Source organism: Neofelis nebulosa, chromosome 16, assembly GCF_028018385.1.
Source record: "Neofelis nebulosa isolate mNeoNeb1 chromosome 16, mNeoNeb1.pri, whole genome shotgun sequence".
Taxonomy (NCBI): domain Eukaryota; kingdom Metazoa; phylum Chordata; class Mammalia; order Carnivora; family Felidae; genus Neofelis; species Neofelis nebulosa.
In genome coordinates, this window is record NC_080797.1 from 2,674,778 (window position 1) to 2,691,884 (window position 17,107).

Sequence of the window (17,107 nt, forward strand, 5' to 3'; positions counted from 1 at the left end):
CGGAATGTTACCAACTGTTGAATATATGTGGCGGGCGTAGAGGTATTCATTGTATGATTCTTTGTCCTAGGTTTGCAACTTTCCATAATTTTTGAGTTAAAAAGATAAAAACTGCAAACAGATTAATATATGTATAAATATGCATGTATGTATTTTAAAAATAGTAGCCTAAGCATAATATTCAGAGATAGGGAGGCAGCTGCCAGAAGAAATAAAAAGAGAAATGGTTAAAAATAATTTGCTACTGAAGAACGGGACCAGGAGTGGAAGAGGTTTTGTTATAACTCCTTTTTATCGTATTATTTAGGTCTTTAACCTTATGCGTACATTTCTTGTATAAAAAATAGAAACAGTGAAGACAACACCACATGCAAAATAAGTAATGAAATCCAGAACGATCGTGGGCTGGCTGCTTCCCCACAGACACAGCTCCGCGGGAAGCCCAATTATAATCAGTGTGCTGACGAGCCTGGACTGCGCGGGCGGGGGTGAGGCAGTCACGTGAACCTGGCGACAGGTGGCACGCAGGGAAGACCGCCGGACAGCATGGCCTCCAGCGGGTTTAAGCCCACCTATGCCAGTGCAAGGGCGCCCCTCTCTTTCTAGACCCCCAGCCGGTGTTTCGTCCCTGAGTGGCCCGGCTGACTCACCCCTTCGGAGTGACCCCTTCTTTCCCTGGATGTTAATACCTTCTAACATCACTACCCAGGCTTGACCTGGAAGGCGTGCTGTCACCCGAAGGTGACATTTGGGACCTCCACTTTGCCTTTTTTTTTTTTTTAAATGTTTATTTATTGTTAAGACAGAGAGCGTGAGCAGGGGAGGGGCAGAGAGCAAGGGAGACAGAATCCGAAGCAGGTTCCAGGCTCTGAGCCATCAGCACAGAGCCTGACATGGGGCTCGAACCCCTGAACCGTGAGATCATGACCTGAGCTGAACCCGGATGCTTAACCGACTGAGCCACGCAGCTGCCCTGGGTGCTTTTGCTTTAAAGACAGTTTCTTGGGGAGTTAATCTATTGCATTTCCAGGGTCTTTTGGAGGTCAACCTCAGTGGTTGGGCCCATGTCCTGTGCCCTGTGCCCTCCTTCCCACAGCCCAGATGAGGCCCGGTCAGGGGCACCAGGCCAGCACGTGAACTCTGCACAGTTGGATCCCCATCCCTGTGTGGGTCCCTGCACCTGGGCCTTTGCCCCAAATGGAGTCCCTCTTCCTCTCTCCAACAGTTTTCTAGATTTTTCTTTCTCTCTCGAGGTCCTGCCTTAGGGCCATGCCACACTGGCGTGGGGCTGGCAAGTCGTTTCTGTGCCCTCTGATCCTCTCTTGCCAGTGCGACTCATGTGGCTTATTATGCTCCAAGGGGACTGTCTTCCTACCCGGCCTTGAGTTTCATGACAAGAAGTTTCCTGGCCCAAGAAAAGAGTGGCGGAGGGGAAGGGAAAGAAGACCTCACGTCACCACACATACTTTGTCTTGTTTTCTGTCTGCGACAGCCCTACGGGGTAGGGGTTAGCATCGTCACATGGCACACCGGGCCACGGAGGCCCCAAGGCCTCGAAACGGCAGATGGGCCACCGGAACCCCCGAGCAGTGCGGCCACAGAGTGGCCTTTGAGCCGTTCGCTCTGGTCCCTCCCAGGTGGCCGAGAAGCTAGAGATGCTGAAGAAGCAGTACGACGAGAAGCTGGCCAGAAGGAGGAGCTCCGCAAGAAGTCCAGAGGACATGGAAATGAAGCTGGAGCGAGCGGGCTTGCTGGTGTCAGGGCTGGCCAGTGAGAAGGCGCGCTGGGAGGAGACGGTCAAGGTGGGCTCTGGGGGCCCCGCCCGGCTCTCCTCCCTGCCCGCCAGGTCCCAGAGCTCCACCCCCTGTCGGCTGAGGGGACACTCGGGGGACATGGGGACCCCTGGGTGCAGGACATCCAGGAACGGGGGACGGGGGAGTCCCCCCCCCCCCGTCCTACTTGGTGCGAGCAGCGGAAAGGAGTCCCCCCCCCCCCCACCCCACCCCCGTCCTACTTGGTGCGAGCAGCGGAAAGCGAGTCTGTGCCTGTGCCGTTGGGAGGCGGCTCCACGTGTTTGCACAGGCCTGGGGAGCGAGCGCCAGCAGGGCCTTTGCTGAAGCCCACGGACTTGATGACTTTACAGAAACAGTTCCCCCCCCCCCGCCCACCCCCCCCCCCCCCCCCCCGCCCCCCAGGCATCCTGTCTCCGCCTTTATGGAGCCCCTGGCTTCAGGAAAGGGTTAGGCCTTATCACCAGAATGTAAACAGGATCACTGTGAAAGGCGGCGACTCCGAAGTGATTAGAACCAGGTTGGACTCCTCAGGGCCGAAGGTTTAGGACAAAAGCGCCTCTTTGATGGAGCCAGTGTCCGGGGGGGAGAGAGCCAGCGCTCCCCAGTGCCCGGGGCCCTCCTTACACCCCCTGCCCGCCCCCCGCCCCCCCACCCAGGCCTGGAGGAGGATCTGGGCTACCTGGTAGGTGACTGTCTCCTGGCCGCCGCCTTCCTGTCCTACATGGGCCCCTTCCTGACCAACTACCGGGATGAGATCGTCACCCAGATATGGATCAGGAAGGTGAGGGCAGGGCTCAGGTCCTCGTGAGCTCTTGGGCTCCGAGACCAGGGCTGCGGGGAGGTCGGGGAGACACACCCGGCAGGGGCCGGGGGGGGGGGGGGGGGGGGGGGGGGGGGGGGGGGGGGGGGGGCCGGGGGCAGGGGCCCCGGGGCGGGGAGTGGGGAGCGGGGCTCGGGCCTCCAGGCTGACATCCGGGGCTCTTCCCCGCCCAGATCTGGGAGCTGGAGGTGCCGTGCTCACCGCGCTTCACCTTCGATAACTTCCTGTCCAATCCTACCAAAGTTCGAGGACTGGAACATCCAAGGGTTGCCCTCGGATGCCTTTTCCACAGAGAATGGCATCATCGTCACCCGAGGCAACAGGTGAGGAGGCCGCCGGGGGGCGGGGGCGGGGGCGGGGGGCGGGGCAAGGGCGGAGCCTGTCTTCTGACTGACCGCCCTCCTTCAGGTGGGCGCTGATGATTGACCCTCAGGCCCAGGCCCTGAAGTGGATCAAGAACATGGAAGGAAACCAGGTAAAGGCTGGCGGGAGGGGGCAGGGCGGGGGCTGCTCTTGTGCCCCTGGCGTCTCTTCCCCAGCCTGCCTCTTCCTGAGGCCCGACCCGGAGTCAGATTTTACTTTTGGGCCCCTCAGCGTGTCTCCCATCTCTTTCCCTTGCTCTCTAGGGCCTCCAGATTATCGACCTGCAGATGAGCAATTACCTTCAGATTCTAGAAAAGGCCATCCAGTTTGGATATCCAGTGCTGCTCCAGAACGTTCAGGAGTATCTGGACCCCACGCTTAACCCTGTGCTCAACAAATCTGTAGCTCGAATCGGTGAGGGGTCCACTCAACAAATCTGTAGCTCGAATCGGTGAGGGTCCAGGCTTCCTATGGGGTTGGGCCGGGGGACAAATCCTAGAGACCAGCCAGCTGGGCCACGAGGTGAGGGGTTGGGGGGGGAGGGCCGGCCCTCAGACTGTGGCCCTCCGCTCACACAGCCCCGGGCTGGGCCCATTAGGGCAGCTGGATGCCAGCTGGGGGCTGGGCCAGCCCACAAACTGGTCACCAGGGCTCCTTTGCCCTTGACCCTGGCCCGGCTGCAGGCGGCCGGTTGCTGATGCGCATCGCAGACAAGGAGGTGGAGTACAACAGCAATTTCCGTTTCTACATCACCACCAAGCTCTCCAACCCCCACTACAGTCCTGAGACCTCGGCCAAGACCACCATCGTCAACTTTGCCGTCAAGGAACAGGTGGGGGCGGGGGCGGGGGCTGCAGCCTGGACCCAGCTATCGAGGAGCAGGAAGCACCCGGAGAGTCAGCGGGGTGGAGACAAAGGCCCCCTGCGCTGGGCGGCGGGGGACAGGTGGGGGGAGGCGTGACCGGGTGCCAGGGGTGTGCCTTCACCAGAGCGCGAGTCCCACCGCGCGTCCCCGTGCTCCCAGGGCCTGGAGGCTCAGCTGCTGGGCATCGTGGTGCGGAAGGAGCGGCCGGAGCTGGAGGAACAGAAGGACTCACTGGTCATCAACATCGCTGCCGGCAAGAGGAAGCTCAAGGAGCTGGAGGACGAGATCCTTCGGTGAGGGTGCACCCGCCGCTGCCACCCACCGCCCAGCCCAGCCAGAATCCCGGGTGTGGCGGGCTGGGGCGGGAGGACTCCCCGCCTCCCCACCCGCCTACCTGCGCTTCCCCTTCAGGCTGCTGAATGAGGCCACGGGCTCCCTGCTCGACGACGTGCAGCTGGTGAACACCCTTCGTACCTCCAAGATGACCGCCACCGAAGTGACCGAGCAGCTGGAGACCAGCGAGACCACAGAGATCAACATCGACTTGGCCCGCGAGGTGAGCCTCGCCCCTCGCTCCGCGCCCAGCCCCGTGGCCACTGCCCCCCCCCACAATTCCACTCCCCCCAGCACCCCCAGTGGCCGCTTCCCCCCCACCCCTGCCCTGACTCTGTCCCCACCCAGCACCGTGGCCGCTCCCCACCACCCCTGCCCTGACCCTGTCCCCCACCCACCCCCCCCAGCCCCTGCCCTGACCCTGTCCCCTGCCCACCTCCCCAGCCCCGTGGCCGCTTCCTCCCCACCCCTGCCCTGACCCTGTCCCCCCGTCCAACCCCCCAGCCCCGTGGCCGCCTCCCCTCCCCACCCCGGCCCTGACCCTGTCCCCCGCCCAACCCCCAGCCCCGTGGTCACTCCCCCGCCACCCTGCCCTGACTCTGCCCCTCCATAGGCATACCGCCCTTGTGCCCAGAGGGCGTCGGTTCTGTTCTTCGTGCTCAACGACATGGCCGTATCGACCCCATGTACCAGTTCTCGCTGGACGCCTACATCAACCTCTTCGTCCTCAGCATCGACAAGAGCCACCGCAGCAACAAGCTGGAGGACCGCATCGACTACCTGAACGAGTACCACACCTACGCCGTGTACAGGTGTGCGCCCCGCGCCTCCGGAGCCCCCCACCTCCCCCGCATCTGCCAGGACGCTCCCGCGCCAGTGCTGCCCGGTGCCACGGCCACTGGCCTGTCCCCTGCTCCCCGTGGCGACAGAGCACGAGCTCCTTGAGCCGTGCTCGTATCTGCTAGGGTCCACGCTGCCCGCGTATCTCCAGTGGCCACGTGCCCCACAAGCACTGGGAATCTCCGTGAAATCCAGATCCACATCCAGCAGGCTGGGGCGGGGCCTGGTCCCGGGTAGGGGGCAGGTGGGGGACCACACTCTTTGTCCTCCTGCTTCCTTCAGGGTCCTCGCCCCTGACCGGCGCCCACACCCTCCTCCCGGCCACCCAGGCCTTGAGCCCCGCGGGTTCACTTGTGAATCTTTCTGCAGACCGTCCCTGCTCGGCTCCCCACGGCTGCTCCAAGGCCCATTAGCTTATGCTCCAGCTCTCCGGGAGTCCTCCCTGCTCCTCCTCTCCCACGCTTGCACTGGGCGGCTCCTCTCAGAAACTGTCCAGTGGGGGCCCCTGCCCTGCCATCCCTCGGAGGCCCGGCCACCCCGTACAGGACCCATCACATCACCGCTTAATCGGTGGGCTCTCTGTCTGTCCTCCCTCTTCAGCTCACTTCCTCCAGGACAGAGGCTGGGGCTCAGAGATGACTCTGCCTTTAGGACCTGCAGAGTAGGGGTCAAATCGATGCTGCGTGTTGTTTAATGGAAATGAATGACTGGTTTCACCAGTGAGCTCTCTAGGTCCCTGAGGGTTTGGCCGTGGACAAAAGGTTTGGGCTAGATGCCGATTAAGGCCCTGCTTGTGCGTAAGGCTCTGCGATTGTAGGACCCGCAGTCAGTAACCATTCACGTTGTGCTTCCTGTCCCCTCCGCCCTCCGGGTGCCCGTCTCTCAGGTACACCTGCCGCACCCTTTTTGAGCGCCACAAGCTACTATTCAGTTTCCAGATGTGTGCCAAAATCCTGGAGACCTCTGGCAAGCTCAACATGGACGAGTACAACTTCTTTCTCCGCGGGGGTGTGGTGAGTCGGTCAGAGGCGTCAAGGTTGGGGACGGGGACATGTATGACCAGGACTCCGGGCCGGGCCGTCAGGCCCAAGGCTCCAGCGAGCGAGCCAAGGGAAAGTGCCAGGAGCAGGTGTGTCCGGCTCCCTGGGGATGCGGGGGGGGGGGGGGGGGGGGGGCTCTCACATTACAGGTGATGACTTGGGGCCCCTCTTACCTGTGACCCACTGGACAGGTGTGGTCTCTCGCCTCTTGCACTGCTGCTCAAGCCCCTCCTTTCCCAGCCTGGGTTCCATGGTCACCGTTACATGCCCCCCCCCCCCCCCCCCCCCAGGCACCCTCAGCGCCCACTCCCGTATTGCTTTTGCTTGGCGAAACCACCACTCTGGCTCGATCTTGCTCTCCTGTTCCTGTGTGGCCCAAGAGGCTGGGCCTAGCTGGAGAAAAACACTCCCACACCGAATGGACTCCCTTTGAATCCATTAGGCCCTTAAAACTGCCAGACAGGGGCTCCTGGGTGGCTCAGTCAGTTAAGCGTCCGACTTCGGCTCAGGCCATGATCTCACGGTCGGTGAGTTCGAGCCCCGCGTCGGGCTCTGTGCTGACAGCTCGGAGCCTGGAGCCTGCTTCGGATTCTGGGTCTCCCTCTCTCACTGCCCCTCTGCTGCTCCTACTCTCTCTCTCTCTCTCTCTCTCTCTCTCTCTCTCTCTCAAAAATGAATAAACTTTAAAAACAAATTTAAAAACACCTGCCAGACGGTGACACCACGTTTCCTGGGCCGGCCTCTCTCCAACCCCCTGGACAATGCCGGGCACTTCTCCTCTCATCCGGGTTACCAATAACTAAGAGCCTCCCAATGCTCCCCACCCCCAGTCTGTCAGCATGCCCACCTCCCTGGTGTCACCTCCCATGGCCTGCCCTGCCCCCCCCCCTCCAGGGCTCCTGCATTCGGTGTCCCTTCTGCCACAGGTGCACCCGCAGCTCCCACTCACCAACTTTAACGCTGGCTTCAGATTGCGCCTCCCCGAGACCTCCTTGACTTTCCTATTTAGTACTTCAAACTACCCCCAGAACTCCCAATCTTTTGTATGCCGTTCAGCTCATTCTACTCTGGCGCGACCTTGCCACCTTTACCTAGCACTGGATAACTTAATTGTTTATGTCTTTGGCTCATTATCTGCCCTCCCATGTTGGAAAATAAGCCCCTCAGGGGCAGAGATATGTGCCCTTTATATTCAGCGCCGCGTCCCAGTGCTCAGAACACACAGTGGGTGAGCAGAGAGTATTTGCTGAAGAGGGTGAAGAAGGGAGGGGGCCTTTCTGCAGGGCGAGGTCATTAGGGCGAGAGACAGTGTCACCAGGAAGCCAGCAGAGGGCGCCAGCTCCCCAAATTTGCACCGTGAGGTGTCCGCTAGGTGCCGGAGAGACCCTGCCCCGCCCCCCCCCCCCCCAACTGACTTCCCCAGTCCAGGCAGAGCCCAGTGCCTCTGGCAATCCCATAGTCCTTTCCTCGTGGTGCCTGATGCAGGGTCTCGGCTGCCTCATCATTAAATGCTTTGGAGGGGTTCCGGTCAGTCCCCTTCCTCCTCTCTCCTTGCCCAGGTCCTGGATCGCGAGGGCCAGATGGATAACCCGTGTACGAGCTGGCTCGCCGACGCCTACTGGGACAACATCACAGAGCTGGACAAACTGACCAACTTCCACGGGCTCATGAACTCCTTCGAGCAATACCCTCGTGACTGGCACCTGTGGTATACCAGCGCCACCCCGGAGAAGGCCATGCTGCCAGGTGCCCCCTCCCCGCCGGGCCCTTCCCCTCGCTCCCTGGCCCCGGCCCCCCTCCGAGCGTCTGCTTCCCGGCCCTCTCCGTCCCCAGGCGAGTGGGAAAACGCCTGCAATGAGATGCAGCGAATGCTGATCGTGCGCTCCCTGCGCCAGGACCGGGTGGCCTTCTGTGTCGCCTCGTTCATCGTCTCCAACCTCGGCTCCCGCTTCGTGGAGCCGCCCGTGCTCAACATGAAGCTGGTCAGTGGCTTGGTCTCCTCCTTGCTCCCCCCCCCCCCCGCACCCCCGGTCCTTCCTGCCTCGCTCTGCGGTGCCCCCAACCTCTGCTCTTGGGCAGTCCCCGCTCCCCCCCCCCCCCCCCCCGCCTCACGTGGCCTTCTCACACCCCCTGCTTCTGGCAGGTTCTGGAGGATTCGACCCCACGCACCCCGCTGGTGTTCATCCTGTCTCCCGGTGTGGACCCCTCCGGCGCCCTGCTCCAGCTGGCGGAGCACATGGGCATGGCCCAGCGTTTCCACGCCCTGTCCCTGGGCCAGGGCCAGGCCCCCATTGCCGCCCGGCTCCTGCGAGAGGGGGTCCTCCAGGGTCAGCGTCCCGTCCTGCTCCCCCACCCCCGTCCCTGGTGCGCGTCTTACTCCCCGGAGGCCCCGGCCTCCGTCACACTACCGTGACCGCAGCCCCCGCTTCTCCAGAGGGCCCCCGGCGCCCCCTCCCCCCCCCCCCCCCCCCCGCACGCGCGGAATCGGGTGCGACGTGTGGGGACACACGGGGCTCGGGGAAGGGCTCCCGCCGAATCCAGTGCCCCCTTGCAGGACACTGGGTGTTCCTAGCTAACTGCCACCTGTCGCTGTCTTGGATGCCCAACCTGGACAAGCTGGTGGAACAGCTGCAGGTGGAGGAACCTCACCCTTCCTTCCGCCTCTGGCTCAGCTCCAGCCCCCACCCGGACTTCCCCATCTCCATCCTGCAGGCCAGCATCAAGATGACCACGGAACCGCCAAAGGTACGGCGCCGGCCGTGCGGCCTGGCCCGGCTCTCTTGCGGCCGGCGCCAGCGGGAGGCCCAGCCTTCACGGCCGCCTGGCCTCCGGGCTCTGCTCGCCTCTCTCGAGAGGCCCCCCCTCGCCTCTTCCCTCCGTGCGCCAGGCTCTTAGCACAGAGCGGTAGGATCTAACGCCGCTAGCCGGTTACCCGTGCCCAGCATCGTCCCTTTACCAAATTCGTTGAGAACACACACACCCTCTCAGGTAGGTGCCGTCACCATTTTACAGAGAGGAGACTGAGGCACAGAAGAGTAAACAGCTAGTCCACAGGACCTCCCTGCCTCCCGGCATTTCCTTCCACCTCTCCCCAGTGCCCCCGGCTTCCGGCCCTTCTCCCCCCAGCTCTGCTGAAATGTTTTGCTCCAGCCCGGAGGTCACCGCTGAATGCGGCCACGCCGATAGCGTTCCTGTGTCCGCCCCCCCCCCCCCCCCCCGCCGTTCACCTCTGCTTACGCCGCTCGAGTAGCTTTTCGGTGCTGACCCCCCCACCCTGTGCCTCTGGGCCCCACCTACCCCTTCTCCCTTCCCTGTCTTCGCTCCACCCTCAATTCTTAAAATATCTTGTTCCTCTTCTTCCAGACTCTGCACCGTCCTGCCCCAAGGCTTCCGCACAAGCTGCTGGGCACCCCCACCCCCACCCCGCCGCCCCCTCCTTCGCCCCTTCAGGCCTCGGCCCTCCTCGTTGAGCTCAGCATCCCAGTGATACACTCTCATAGAACCTTCCTGCTGGTCCTTTTACCGTGTGAGTTTGGTTCTGACGAATGCCTGCTGTCTTCTCTAGACTGGAAACTCCGCGAGGCCAGAGGACACATCTTTTGCCCCCCCCCTCTCTCTCTCTCTCTCTGTCTTGCTCACCTTGTGACTAGCACCTGTACGTAATAGGTACTCAACCAGTAAGTCTGGACACACGTCTTTCATCATGTAAATCCTCCTCGCCTGCCTTGGGGCAGTTGACACCGTGAACTGTCCCCCCACCCTTTCCCTGACACGCGCTCGGGGTTCGCCCTCTGTCTCCCGCCACATCACTTATCACGCCTGTGTTTCCTTTTCCTCTTGGCCTCTGATCGTATCTCCAGGCTTGGTCCTTGACCTCCAACTTGGCTCATTCTCCGTTTCCCCCTTTCACAACTCGATGGAGGAATTGTCCTCTTCCTGATCCTGCCCAGTCCTTGTCTCTGGCCCCGGGAAGCAAACGCACTCCCGGGTCTGAATTCCATCTGGCGACGAGGCGTTTCCTCCTGGCACGCCAGAACCATAAATCCCGTACTCTCGGAGCAAGTGGCCAGCCCGCCACCGCAGATGATCTCCTCGGCCCAGTTCTGTTAGCGGCGCCTCCGTTTTTCGAAGAACCTCTTTTTGCTTTCCAAGAAAGGTGTATGCCTTGGTGGCTAGAGGGCCCTCTGTTGGCTGAGGGGCACAGGTGTGTCAGAGTGGAGGCAGGTGCTACTTCTGGCCGCATAAGAAGGTGGAGGCCACCTGGAATCTGGGGGCGGCCTGGGAGGAGGGGGGATGGTCGGGGGGGGGAGGGGGGAGGGGGGAGGGGAGGCTCGCCCTGGCTCCACCCAGGGGAGATTTGTCCTCACCACCCAGGGTCTGCAGAACCTCCGGGCGGGAGCCAGAGCTTCAGGGAAGGCCGAACATTCACGGCATACTTGTTTGCAACAGGATTTCTCTCGGTGGCGAAGAGGGCACTATTTTTAAATGTTTTACTTGGAAATCATTGGAAACTTATGCAAGAGTTGTAAGAACAAGACTACTCTAGGGTTCCTGGCTGGCTCCATTGGCAGAGAGTGTGACCCTTGATCTCAGGGTGTTGAGTTCAAGCCCCACACTGGGCCTGGAGCCTACTTCAAACAAACAAACAAACAAACAAACAAACAAACAAAAACAGAAGAAGAAGAACACAAACACTATGTCCTCACAGCCTCACACCTGTGGACTCATCACCCAGACTCTTCCATTTTTAACATTTTGCCTCACCGGCCTTATCATTTGATCTCTCTGTCTGCGTCTCCACACACACATGCTTTCTCCGAACGCCGAGGGTAAACTGGGAAAGACATCATGGTCTTTTCCCACTAATACTTCAGTGTATTTTGGCATAAAGGGCTCAATCCTGAGAAGGATTTTTATTTTTTTTTCAATACACACTACAGCACAGTGCCCAACTTCAATAAACGGATAGAGCATTTGAACCCAATCTATTATATATTCCAATTGTGGTAAAGGACCAGTCATGTCCTTTTTAAAATTCTCCCCCAGCACAGGATCTGTTCTAGGTCGGGTATTGCAATTTTGTTGTCCTGTGAAAGAGGCCAGTGTTTGCATCGGGATACACGAGAGCAGCCCCAATAGTCAAGGGGACGGTGGCTCATTTGAGTCTTACAAGTAAGAAGGTCCCCATGACCACAGCCCCCAGTCGCCGGTTTGGGTGCGATTCTGGAGTGGTATTCTTGGTTGGATCACTGCCTGCCTTCTAGTCCTTTCCTTTTCATTAAATATTAAGCAGATACAAAAGAATATAAAATCCATGCAAGAGGGGGTGCCTGGGTGGCTCAGTGCGTTGAGCGTCCGACTCTTGATTTCAGCTCCGATCACGATCCCAGAGTCAAGGGATCAAGCCCCGCATCAGGCTCCGTGCTGAGTGTAGAGCCTGCTTGGGATTCTCTCCCTCCCTCCCTCCGCTCCTCTCCCCTACACCTGTTTGCACCCTCTCTCTCAAAAAAAAAAAAAAAATCTAAAATATATGCAAAGATATAAAGGATCCCCATTCATTTTTAAAAACATTTTAAACATCTTTAGTTTTGAGAGAGCGTGAGCGGGGGAGGGGCAGAGAGAAAGAGAGGGAGACACAGGATCTGAAGCAGGCTCCGAGCTGTCAGAGCCCGACAGAGCCCCACGTGGGGCTTGAACCCAGCAACTATGAGATCCTGACCTGAGCCGAAGTCGGATGCTCAACTGACTGAGCCACCCAGGCGCCCCCATGGATCCCAATTCAATACACACAGGTGTGCCCATCTTCCTGTGTAAGAAAGACGATTCCCGTTCCCACCGCCCTCCCCACTCGGCTGCAGCCACTTTTCTCAAGGTGCGTCTGGCTTGTTTCGTTCAGCGCTGGGTACTTGACATTGATTCACGCTGCTTATGTTTCACGGTTCCTCATATGCTCCACAACCTAATCCTTCGTCCGCTTTGTGTTTTGCGGGTTGTCTTTTCTTCCCCCCCCCCTCTTGTTAACTATTATTATTGGTGAATAGAGATCCTTAATTTGTATGAGATGGAATTTAGCTCTTCTCTTCTTTAGGGCTTGTGCTCCTAGGTCTCGTTCAAGAAATCTTTGCTCACTGCGAGGTTGTAAAGGCACTCCCCTGTCTTCAAAACCGTTTTATAGGGGCACTGGGTGGCTCCGTCGGTTAAGCGTCCGACCTCGGCTCAGGTCATGACCTCACGGTTTGTGAGTTCGAGCCCCACATCGGGCTCTGTGCCGAGAGCTCAGAGCCTGGAGCCTGCTTCGGATTGTGTGTCTCCCTCTCTCTCTGTCCTTCCCCTGCTCGCTCACTCTCTCTTCCTCTCAAAAATAAACAAACATAAAAAGAAAGAGTTTTATACCTTTTCACATTCATGTGTCTTAACCACTTGAGACATCCTTGTGAGTGTGGAATGAGGCAGAGGTCTAATTTTGTTGCCCCCCAACCCCCCACGTAGATAACCCATTCTCCCAGTACCATCATCAAATAGCCCACCATCACCCTTCCGACGTTCGATGCCTGCCAGGCCTTAACTCCCCTTTACACACACCTAGGTTTCTGGGCCCTTTATCTCTCTGTTCATTGGTCAGGTTGATTATATTCGGGTCAGGATGTACCGTCTTAGTTCCTGTTTGGTTCCATAATAATGCTCGATAGCTGGTAAGGCAAGTCTCTTTACCTCATTCTTCTTCAGGCTATGCCATGGCCTTTGATTCTCCAGCAGAAATGTTGGAATTAGCTTGTCGAGTTCCACAAACAAAACCCTGTGGATCACTTTGGAGGAAATCGACGTCTTTAGTAGATCGAGTCTCCCAATCCATGATTATAGTACGTCTCTCTCCACGTAATCTTTATTTCAGTGAAGTTTTGTCATTCTCTCTATAAAGATCTGTACATTCTCACTGGACTTATTCCTAGACACGTTACATATTTTGATGTTACAAATGACAATATTCTTGCTTACGTATTTTCCCGACTCCATTCTGTCCCTCATAGACGGGGCTACTTAAAGCACCGTTTCAACCTGTTGTGGTAGTACTCGAGACAGAAAGTGGCCCCGTGACTCCTGGTGAGCCACGGCCCTTCTGACCCCACCTGAGTCCTCGAGCTTGACTTCAGTTAGACCCATCTCCTCACTTATTCTCCCCTTTGTGCCTTTATTCCCTCAATTCTTTCCATCTCCAGGAGACCGAGGCCCTCCTCTCAGCCTGGTGACCTCCTTCCCGTTTGTGAGACTTAGTCCAAATCCCGACCTGTTCTCGAAGCCTGATAAATCTATCACGTGGCATGCCCCTCCTCGATGATACACTACGGCTCCTCTAATCTACACTGAACCTCTGTACCTAATGGTGTACGTTTTTGTCCGTCAATAGTTGCACGGATAGGTCCTCATGTTTTCTGGTATTCCCAAATCGAGCCGGCCTGCCCGCCGTCGAGAACATCATGGCTGAGAGGATCAAAAGTGGGGGGACAAGGAGGCAGAGCTCCCAGTAGCCCACACAGTGCCCGCGTGCAAGTTAGAGAAAGGCGCCCACCCGGTCCTGTGAATCAGTGCACATCCTGGCGCACAGGTCAAGGGCTGCACTGCAGCCCTCGCTGACCTCTTCGGCCAGTGCCCTTGTGCAGTAAGCAGCCTCCGCAACTGTGGCGGTGCTACTGGCAGGGCTTGGCACGATGCACGGCACCCCACCTCCGCGCTGCACTGTCCCCAGGGCCTAAAGGCCAACATGACGCACCTCTACCAGCTGATGACGGAATCGCAGTTTTCCCGCTGCTCCAAACCTGCCAAGTATAAGAAGCTTCTGTTTGCCCTCTGCTTCTTCCATTCCGTGTTGCTGGAGCGCAAAAAGTTCCTGCAGCTCGGCTGGAACATCGTCTACGGCTTCAATGACTCTGACTTTGAGGTTTGTGCTAGCAGGGGGCCGGCATCCCAGCGCCCCCTCTCCTTGCACTTCCTGCCTTGCGGCTCCTCCCCCCCCCCCCCCCCCCCCCCGCCCCCTGCCACCGAGGGAAGTTCCTCCCCTAACTGTGGGTGGGGGTGGGGGTGGGGGCTGGGACCACTCACAGGTGTCGGAGAACTTGCTGAGTCTCTACCTGGAGGAGTACGAGGAGACACCCTGGGATGCCCTCAAGTACCTCATCGCCGGCGTCAACTACGGCGGGCACGTCACGGATGACTGGGACCGGCGGCTGCTCACCACCTACATCAACGACTATTTCTGTGACCAGACTCTCTCAACCCCCTTCTACCGGTGAGGGGGAGGTGGCGCCGAACAGGGGGCCAGAGGACACCCGGCAGACCAGGTGGCAGGACTGGGGTTGGGGGGAGCGTTGGAGGGGAGGCCAGGAGGCGGGGTTTGTGGGGCCGGGAGGGGAGCAGGTGCAGGGAGCCGGCGGAGGGGGCACACGCGCCTGCAGAGGGGCCAGGGGCTTGGCCTGGCGCCGAAGCCCCAGAGTGTGGCCCACAGCGTGGTGAGAATTATGCTGTGGGTCGCCAGGTTGTCAGCACTGGAGACTTACCTCATCCCCAAAGATGGGAGTCTGGCCTCTTACAAGGAGTACATCAGCATGTTGCCCACCATGGACCCCCCTGAGGCCTTTGGCCAGCACCCCAACGCGGATGTGGCCTCCCAGATCACTGAGGCGCGGACTCTCTTTGAGACTCTGCTGTCCCTGCAACCCCAGATTACACCCACCAGGGCGGGAGGCCAGAGCCGAGAAGAGAAGGTAGGCAGGGGTGGATGCGGGGGGGGGGGGGGAGTGGGGGTGCAGGGAGGAGAGGGGCCCCCCCACTCAGAGCCCCTGCCCGGGTCAGGTCCTCGAGCTGGCTGCAGATGTGAAACAGAAAATCCCTGAAATGATCGACTATGAGGGGACCCGGAAACTGCTGGCCATGGACCCCTCCCCCCTCAACGTGGTCCTCCTGCAGGAAATCCAGAGATACAACAAGCTTATGGAGACCATCCTGTAAGATGGAGAGGGGCTCGGTGGGGAGGGGGCGGGAGGAAAGGCGCCCCCCAGCCCCCCACCTGAGATGGCTCTGCCAGGCCCTTCTCTAAGCTCCCACCTCACCCTGCCCAGGTTTTCCCTGACAGATCTAGAAAAAGGCATCCAGGGCCTCATCGTCATGTCTACAAGCCTGGAAGAGATTTTCAGCTGCATCTTCGACGCCCATGTCCCACCACTCTGGGGGAAGGCAAGATGACCTAGCTGTCGATCCTCCTGCAACAATGAGCTGACCTCTGGCCCCGGGGCCCCCAGCCTCCCGGTTGTAGGAGCAACACCAGGGAGCCTGGGTTTTGGAGCCAGACAGATTCAAAGCTGAAAGCTGGCTCTGCTGTTCACAGACTGGCTTTGCGGTTACTAACTCAGGGACTTAGGGCGAGTCACTAACCTCTCCGAAGACGCGTCAGGGATTCCTAGTGCTGTGCGCAACTCTCAGTAGGTGCTTCGTTAACGGTAACTGGACAGCACTGTTGCTGGCCTGGTTAACTAGTGGTCGCTTTATGCTCCTTTCCCGGGAGGGGGCTTTTGGAGACAGCTTTGCCAGCCGTAACGGGGGACCCGGCTGACACCACATCTCCTCCTATCTGCCCCGAGTGTACCAAGTAAAGATTTGCACGCGTGAACGAATGAACGCGTACACACGCACCGCCTCCCCCTCCCCCAGGCGTATCCCTCACAAAAGCCACTGGCCTCGTGGACACGGGACTTGGCCACACGTGTGGAGCAGTTTGAGCTGTGGGCCAGCCGGGCCCGGCCTCCCGTGATCTTCTGGCTGTCCGGCTTCACCTTCCCCACCGGCTTCCTCACCGCCGTGCTGCAGGCCTCAGCTCGCCAAAATAACGTGAGCCACATGCTAATTGTGATGGGGGGGACGGGGTGGGGGGGGCTGGCCACCTGGGCTCGCTCCTCTCTGGGGGCCCTCCCTTATTCTCGCCTTCCATCCCCAGATTTCGGTGGACAGCCTCTCCTGGGAGTTTATGGTTTCCACCGTGGATGACAGCAACCTCGTGTACCCACCCAAGGTGGGAGCCAGATGTGCTCCGACTGGGAACAAAGGCGGGTCTGGTGGAGGAGGGCGCTGGGAGCAAAGGGGGGAAACAGCTGGTTCGCAAGGGAGAAGGGAGGCCAGAGGCCAGGGGTGCTGGCAGCCTCGGGTCCAGACTTCTCCCCGTGTTTTCCCAGGACGGCGTGTGGGTCCGGGGCCTGTACCTGGAGGGCGCCGGCTGGGACTGGAAGAACTCCTGCCTGGTGGAGGAGGACCCCATGCAGCTCGTCTGCCCCATGCCCACCATCCACTTCAGGCCGGCAGAAAGCCGAAAGAAGAGCGCCAAGGGTGGGATGGCGCCCTCAGACCCGCCTTCCGCGCCCGAGTTTGGATCCCAACCCCTCCTCTGCCCCGCCCCTCCCCCCACACCTGTGCCTGCTCTCCCAGAGGCCCCAGCGCTCTGACTCCCATCCCCTCTCCTTTCCCTCAGGCATGTACTCCTGTCCCTGCTATTACTATCCCAACCGGGCAGGCAGCTCAGACCGAGCCTCCTTCGTCATTGGCATCGACCTCCGGTCCGGGACCATGACATCTGATCACTGGATCAAGAGGGGCACCGCTCTACTCATGAGCCTGGACAACTGAGGAGGCCTCCTCTTCCTCCCCGCCTGAGGGAGGGTCGGGGACTCTAGGGGCCGAGACTGCTAATGCACTTCGGACCAGGGCTGGACTTAACTCTGGCCTTGGCCGTGGTCGAATGCGCCGCGGGATGGGGCCCTGGAGATAGCTAGCCTTTAATAAAGGTGGAAGGATTGTCTTGGAGCTCAGAGCAGGAAAACACCCGCAACCACAAGCCTTAAGCCTCTCAATGGGGTGGTGGGGGGTTGGGGAGGGAGGAAGCCCGGATCTCACAGAGGAAGCGAACCCCTGCGAGCTACTGCTTTTGGACTGGGAAAGGAGCTTGGGAAGCGGGAGGTGTGGCCTTGAACGAGGGGGCAGGGCTGTGGGGCCTAAACCGGGTGTGGCTAAA

At 59.5% G+C, this 17,107-nt stretch overlaps 1 protein-coding gene and 2 long non-coding RNA genes across 6 annotated transcripts in view; 1 reads left to right on the forward strand and 2 right to left on the reverse strand.

The window, feature by feature from the left end:
- Positions 1-16,924, forward strand: part of DNAH2 (dynein axonemal heavy chain 2) — a 95,161-nt gene extending 78,237 nt beyond the window's left edge. Inside the window, 25 exon segments of the mRNA XM_058705514.1 lie at positions 1,638-1,802; positions 2,449-2,574; positions 2,787-2,861; positions 2,863-2,936; positions 3,022-3,088; positions 3,240-3,390; positions 3,660-3,808; positions 4,001-4,134; positions 4,253-4,397; positions 4,788-4,839; positions 4,842-4,986; positions 5,901-6,027; positions 7,614-7,800; positions 7,888-8,036; positions 8,198-8,381; positions 8,609-8,799; positions 13,799-13,990; positions 14,154-14,338; positions 14,585-14,813; positions 14,902-15,053; positions 15,168-15,282; positions 15,757-15,933; positions 16,040-16,114; positions 16,275-16,425; positions 16,568-16,924. Coding sequence (XP_058561497.1) covers positions 1,638-1,802; positions 2,449-2,574; positions 2,787-2,861; positions 2,863-2,936; positions 3,022-3,088; positions 3,240-3,390; positions 3,660-3,808; positions 4,001-4,134; positions 4,253-4,397; positions 4,788-4,839; positions 4,842-4,986; positions 5,901-6,027; positions 7,614-7,800; positions 7,888-8,036; positions 8,198-8,381; positions 8,609-8,799; positions 13,799-13,990; positions 14,154-14,338; positions 14,585-14,813; positions 14,902-15,053; positions 15,168-15,282; positions 15,757-15,933; positions 16,040-16,114; positions 16,275-16,425; positions 16,568-16,722 — 3,552 coding nt within the window. The 3' untranslated portion in view covers positions 16,723-16,924.
- LOC131498348 (uncharacterized) lies at positions 129-2,960 on the reverse strand. Of its 2 annotated transcripts, none has more exons than XR_009255397.1 (2): positions 2,815-2,960; positions 129-1,783 (listed from the first exon to the last, which is right to left on the reverse strand). It is a non-coding gene; the product is annotated as an uncharacterized LOC131498348 (long non-coding RNA). The 2 variants fall into 2 exon arrangements; XR_009255396.1 differs by lacking the exon at positions 2,815-2,960 and adding an exon at positions 2,255-2,466.
- LOC131498347 (uncharacterized) lies at positions 3,708-10,301 on the reverse strand. 3 transcript variants are annotated; one of them, XR_009255395.1, is made up of 4 exons: positions 9,578-10,301; positions 5,575-5,668; positions 4,794-4,954; positions 3,708-4,349 (listed from the first exon to the last, which is right to left on the reverse strand). It is a non-coding gene; the product is annotated as an uncharacterized LOC131498347 (long non-coding RNA). The 3 variants fall into 3 exon arrangements; XR_009255394.1 differs by lacking the exon at positions 9,578-10,301 and adding an exon at positions 9,282-9,316; XR_009255393.1 differs by lacking the exon at positions 9,578-10,301 and having other exon boundaries at positions 5,575-5,907.
- Positions 16,925-17,107: the final 183 nt, after the last annotated feature.